The sequence below is a fragment of the Macrobrachium nipponense genome, chromosome 15, assembly GCF_015104395.2.
Source record: "Macrobrachium nipponense isolate FS-2020 chromosome 15, ASM1510439v2, whole genome shotgun sequence".
Classification (NCBI taxonomy): domain Eukaryota; kingdom Metazoa; phylum Arthropoda; class Malacostraca; order Decapoda; family Palaemonidae; genus Macrobrachium; species Macrobrachium nipponense.
Window position 1 is genome coordinate 13,147,760 of NC_087208.1, and position 5,000 is coordinate 13,152,759.

Genomic DNA, 5,000 nt, shown 5'->3' on the forward strand with positions numbered 1-5,000 from the left:
ATATTTGGATCCTCACAGATTTATGAAATATTTATTCTCCTCTGAATTTTGGTTAGGGTTTAGATGTTTAGCTGTCGGGTGCCTTGTGGCTCGTTGAGGACCTGGTATTTAGTCCCTCTTGCTTTAAGCTGTTTTGCTGTATGTATTTTACTTTAACCCGCAAGGCTGATTTAAGTTGTTTATTTCTGTTTTGTAATAAATACTGTTAAGTTTTCTGGAGTGTTTTTGTGCCTGCTTTCCTTGAACATGGGTTGCATGCTGTCTACGATCCTAGCAAAATAAAGTACTTAAGAACCTGTACTAGAACCCCAGAGGTTTGTAACAATTTGGCGACCGTGACAGGATCGTACACAGGTTCTACTGTGTGTTTTTGGTTTACGGCACAGCACTTTGGGGGATTTGACAGTATTTGTTTTGAGTAGGTGGTTACCTTCCCCCCTCTTTGAATTGGTTGATGATCATGGAGGAGTTTATTTTTGACCCCGCTGAATTTTTAGGTCAGCAGACTGCTTAAAACACTTATCTATTCTGAACAAAGAATATCTGGTAAGTTGTGCTCGTTGGCTGGGATATACCATTTAAGGCAGCTGAGACAAAGGCATGTTTATTAGAGGCCGTAAAAAACAAGGTAGCTCAGGGCCTAGCTGAGGGTGAGCATTTAGTTGAGGAATTTGATAGTGTTGCTAGTAGTGATGAAGAGCAAGAAGGGTAGTGTGAGTGTAAATCTGTTTTTCATTATTTGGATTACCCCTAGGACTGGTACCCTTTTTGAAGGACACGCTAATTTTCCTTCAAAACCAAGAAGATCATTGAATCCATTTTTGCCAGAGAATTCTGTCCATGTGAGGTTAGCGCCGGTACAGCCTCGTAAAATCCAGGAGAACAGTGGAATATGATGTTATATGCAAAAGGAATTGAGTTGATGAAACTTGAGTTTGAGGAGAAAGAAAGAGAGGGCGAGGAAGCATGAGTTGGCTATGGCTAAAATCAATTTGGAAATGGCTAGGTTAAGAGGTTCCCCAAATCACTTTAGTACTCCCACTGGGTCCTCTCAGGATAAATTTAACATAGGGGCAGCGTTGAAATTGGTCCCAGTATTTGACGAGCGAAACTTCCCAGAATTTTTTAAGGCGTTTGAGCGTGTGGCTACCCGGTTGTCTTGGCCCTCAGAGATGTGGACAGTCTTGATTCAATGCAGGCTGGTGGGCAAGGCAATTCGGTATCAATGCTTTAGATGAAGGTGTAGCTAGGGACTATAATAAGGTTAAGGCAATATTCTTAAGGGCTTACGACTTGGTTCCGGAGGCCTATCGTCTAAAGTTCCGTAATTTTACTAAACCTGTCTCTCTCTCATTTGTGGAATTTGCTCGTCTCAAGGAGGAGACAGTTTGACGAACTGGCTTAAGAGTCGCCCCCCAACGTAAGGTCCTCCTTCTCCTCCATTGGAGAAGCCCTTTTGTTACTAGAAGAGTTTAAAAAGGCTTGTAGCAAGGAATTAAGAATTTATCTTGAAGAGGTTAAAGCAGTCAGTTTGAGTAAGGCTGCCCAGATAGCGGATGAATTTGTGTTGACTCATTGGGCTGGGTCAGGTAATCTTGGATCTGTAGTTAATTTTCAGCCTGGTAAGACAAATAATTATCAAAAGAAATTAGGTTGTCCGGGAGATAATCGTGTCCAAGGGAATCTGCACAAGAATAGGACTGGAGATGCTCAGGGAGAGGGCTCAAGTGGATCTTACACTAGAGTCTTCTCCAAAAGTAATAAGTTAACTTCTGGTAATGGTAATAGAGTAAGAAGGGCCTGCTTCTGGTGCAATGAACCAGGACATTTTCAAGCACAGTGTAACGCCAGAAGGAGGTACCTCCAAAGAAACAATAATAATCCGGTAGCTCTAATATCAAATAACCCTATGTCTAATAAGTCTCAGGTTGAGAATCCACCAGTGTTGATGGCTAATGATGGTTGTAGCAAGGGGGAAAATGTTGGTTCTTTATCTAGTAGGGATTTATGACTTTATGATAAATATATTTTGGCTTGGCAAATTGATTACAGAATCGAAAACCCTAAAGGTGAAGTTTTGCGGGATACTGGGGCTGTCTCGGTCTCTGGTATTGAAGGAATCATTGAAAGGCCTAGTTTAATAATTCAGGTGATTTTGTGGTTTTGGGAGGTTTCCCAAACACGATGGTATCGGCACCTTTAGTTGAGGTGGAATTGTCCTTCCCTGGTTATAATCGGAAGACAGAATTAGCTGTTGTAGAAAGCCTACCAATCCCAGGCATAGATGGTATACTGGGTAATGACATGTTGGATGACAAGGGACGTGAATTGTTTCCAATTTTGTCTTTGAATGCTTGTCCAGTGGCTGTAACGACACGAGCTGCTGCAAAGGCAGCAGATTTGTTAAATGATGATGATGATGATGATTACATTAAGTAGTTTAGCTGTAGAAGTAGAAAGGCCCGGGTCTGTAGTTAGTAGTAGTGATAAGCTTTTTGGTAAGTTATTAAAACCTGATTGGGATCGTTCAAAGTTTATTGAAGCTCAGAAGGAAGAGTTCAATTTTGAACTGGGTGATACGAGTGATTTGACTAGACCACGATTTTGTGTATATAAAAGGTGTGTTATATAGAGTTAGTCGCCTTCCTCTCATGCCCTTGATATAACTTCTCGAAACGAGCAGATAGTGGTCCCTACTCAGTTCAGAGATTCAGTTTTGAAATTGGCACATGAAGACACTTTTTCTGGCCACTTTGGTGTGTGTAAACTTTTAGTAGGTTAGCTAAATATTTTTGGTGGCCAGGCTTAAAGTCTTCAGTAAAATGGTTTGTGAATAGTTGTGAAGCATGTCAGGTGATGGGAAAACCCAATCAACCAATTCCAAAAGCCCCTTTAAATCCGATTCCAGCAATTAGAGAACCTTTTGTGGAGTTGGTGTGATGATGGTTGGGCCTTTACCTAGGACTAAGTCAGGGTTTACCATCTCCTGACAGTTATGGACAGAGCATCTAGGTTTCCTGATGCATTCCCTATGAGGAGGATTACTTCTCGTGCGGTGTTTGAGAAACTCATAGAGTTTTTTCTCTAGATATGGTTTTGCCTCGTACTATTCAGTCTGATTGTGGAACTAATTTCGGAACTAATATTTCACAAGTAGGTATTTCGGGGTAAGTGTGCTGAAACCTGGCCATTCAGCACATTACCAAAGCGTACCCTATCATCCAGAGTCAGGGTGTGGTGGAAAGATTTCACCAGACCCTTAAATGTGTATTAAAAGAAATATGTTATGAGCAAGGAGAGGATTGGAGGGATAAAGGGCTTCCCTTTGCTCTCTTTGCCATACGGAATCACCCTAACTCGTCCACAGGTGTCGCTCCCTTCGAGTTGGTATTTGGTCACAAGGTACGTGGTTCCTCTGGAGATAGTCCATGAGGTGATGAGTCTGGACAAAGAGGAGAGATGAATGTGGGTGAGTTTGTGGAAACCTTAAGGAGAAAGCTATCTATGGCTTGGAAGTTTGCCCGAGAGAATTTGGCTTCTTCCCAAGCTGCCATGAAAATGAATTTTGACAAAAAGACAAAGGTACGTTCGTTTGTGCTGGGGGAATTGGTTTTGGTATTAAGTACAGACTCGGACAACTTTCTTGAGCCAAGTATAAGGGACCTTGGAAGTTTTGAGAAAGCTGTCTGAGGTAAAACTATGAGGTTGAAGCCCCCGGGACCAAACGAAAGTGCCGGGTATTTTCATTCTATAAATAGATTGAAGTCTTATACTTCCTGTGGTAAGGACCCTTTGGCTATTGTTTATGAACCAGTATCTGTGGTAGTGGTAGAGCCTCCTACGGATGATTTTGTAAATTTGGTTGGTCAGGTGTCTTCCGATGCTCTATTTGACAATGTTCAGAACTTAGAAATTTTAAAGGAGGGATTAGAGCATCTGGAGACTAATCAGAGAAGTGATGTTATGGAATTAATCCTTGCCTTCCCAGAGTTATTTCAGAATGCGCCAGGACGAACGAGCTTGCTCCAGCAGATTCGATTGTGGGGCAGTGCTTCCCCGGTAAAGCAGTCTCCTTATCGATTAAATCCAATGAAGAGGGACATTGTTGATAAGGAAATTAAGTATATGCTGGAGCACGACCTCATTCAACCTTCGGTGAGTCCATGGAGTTCTCCAATAGTCCTCGTAAAAAAACCTGACGGAAAGTTCCGAATGTGCGTCGACTATCGTAAGGTAAATACTCACACTAAAAATGACTCCTTCCCTTTACCTCGTATAGATGATTGTCTCGATCAGATAGGGTCCTCCAAGTTTATAACAAAGTTGGATTTGTTGAAAGGGTATTGGCAGGTTCCCCTGTCTGATCGAGCCCGTGAAATTTCTGCCTTTGTAACTCCCTTTGGGCTTTACGAGTGTAAAGTGATGCCCTTTGGGATGAGAAAAATGCAGCTTGCACCTTCCAGCGACTAATGAATAGGGTCATTTGTGGCTTGGAAGGGGTGGAAATATATATAGATGATTTGGTGGTTCAGCAACGACTGGCGGACGCATATGGTAAGGTTAAAAAGGTGTTTGAAGCCCTGAGAGCTGCCGGTCTTGTTGTGAACCTTGGTAAAATGTGAGTTTGGTAAGGCCAGAGTATGCTATTTGAGCCATGAGTGGGTTGGGTTTCTTAGTAGCCCCCAAACAAGCTAATATAGAGGCCATTGTAAATTGAAGATGGCCGTGCAATGTCAGAGAGGTCCGGAGAGTCCTGGGTATGTTGGGGTATTATCGTAGGTTTGTCCGGAACTTCTCAGACATGCTCAGCCGCTTACTAAACTATTGGAAAAAGGTTGCAATTTGAGTGGTACCCTCAGTGTGAAGAGTCTTTCATAAAGCTTAGGTTGATGTTGGTGTCCAATCCTATTCTAATGTCTCCTAATTTCCCAGAAACCAATTTATTATTGCCTGTTGACGCTAGTGACGTTGGAATTGGAGGAGTCCTCTTTCAGAGAGAT

The 5,000-nt window shown here is 42.3% G+C and overlaps 1 protein-coding gene across 1 annotated transcript in view; it reads left to right on the plus strand.

Moving 5' to 3' along the window:
* The first annotated feature begins 3,699 nt into the window (after positions 1–3,699).
* LOC135226621 (uncharacterized) overlaps positions 3,700–5,000 on the plus strand; it is a 1,474-nt gene continuing 173 nt past the window's right edge. The window contains exon 1 of the mRNA XM_064266335.1: positions 3,700–4,233. Coding sequence (XP_064122405.1) covers positions 3,700–4,233 — 534 coding nt within the window. The remainder of the gene's footprint in view (positions 4,234–5,000) is intronic.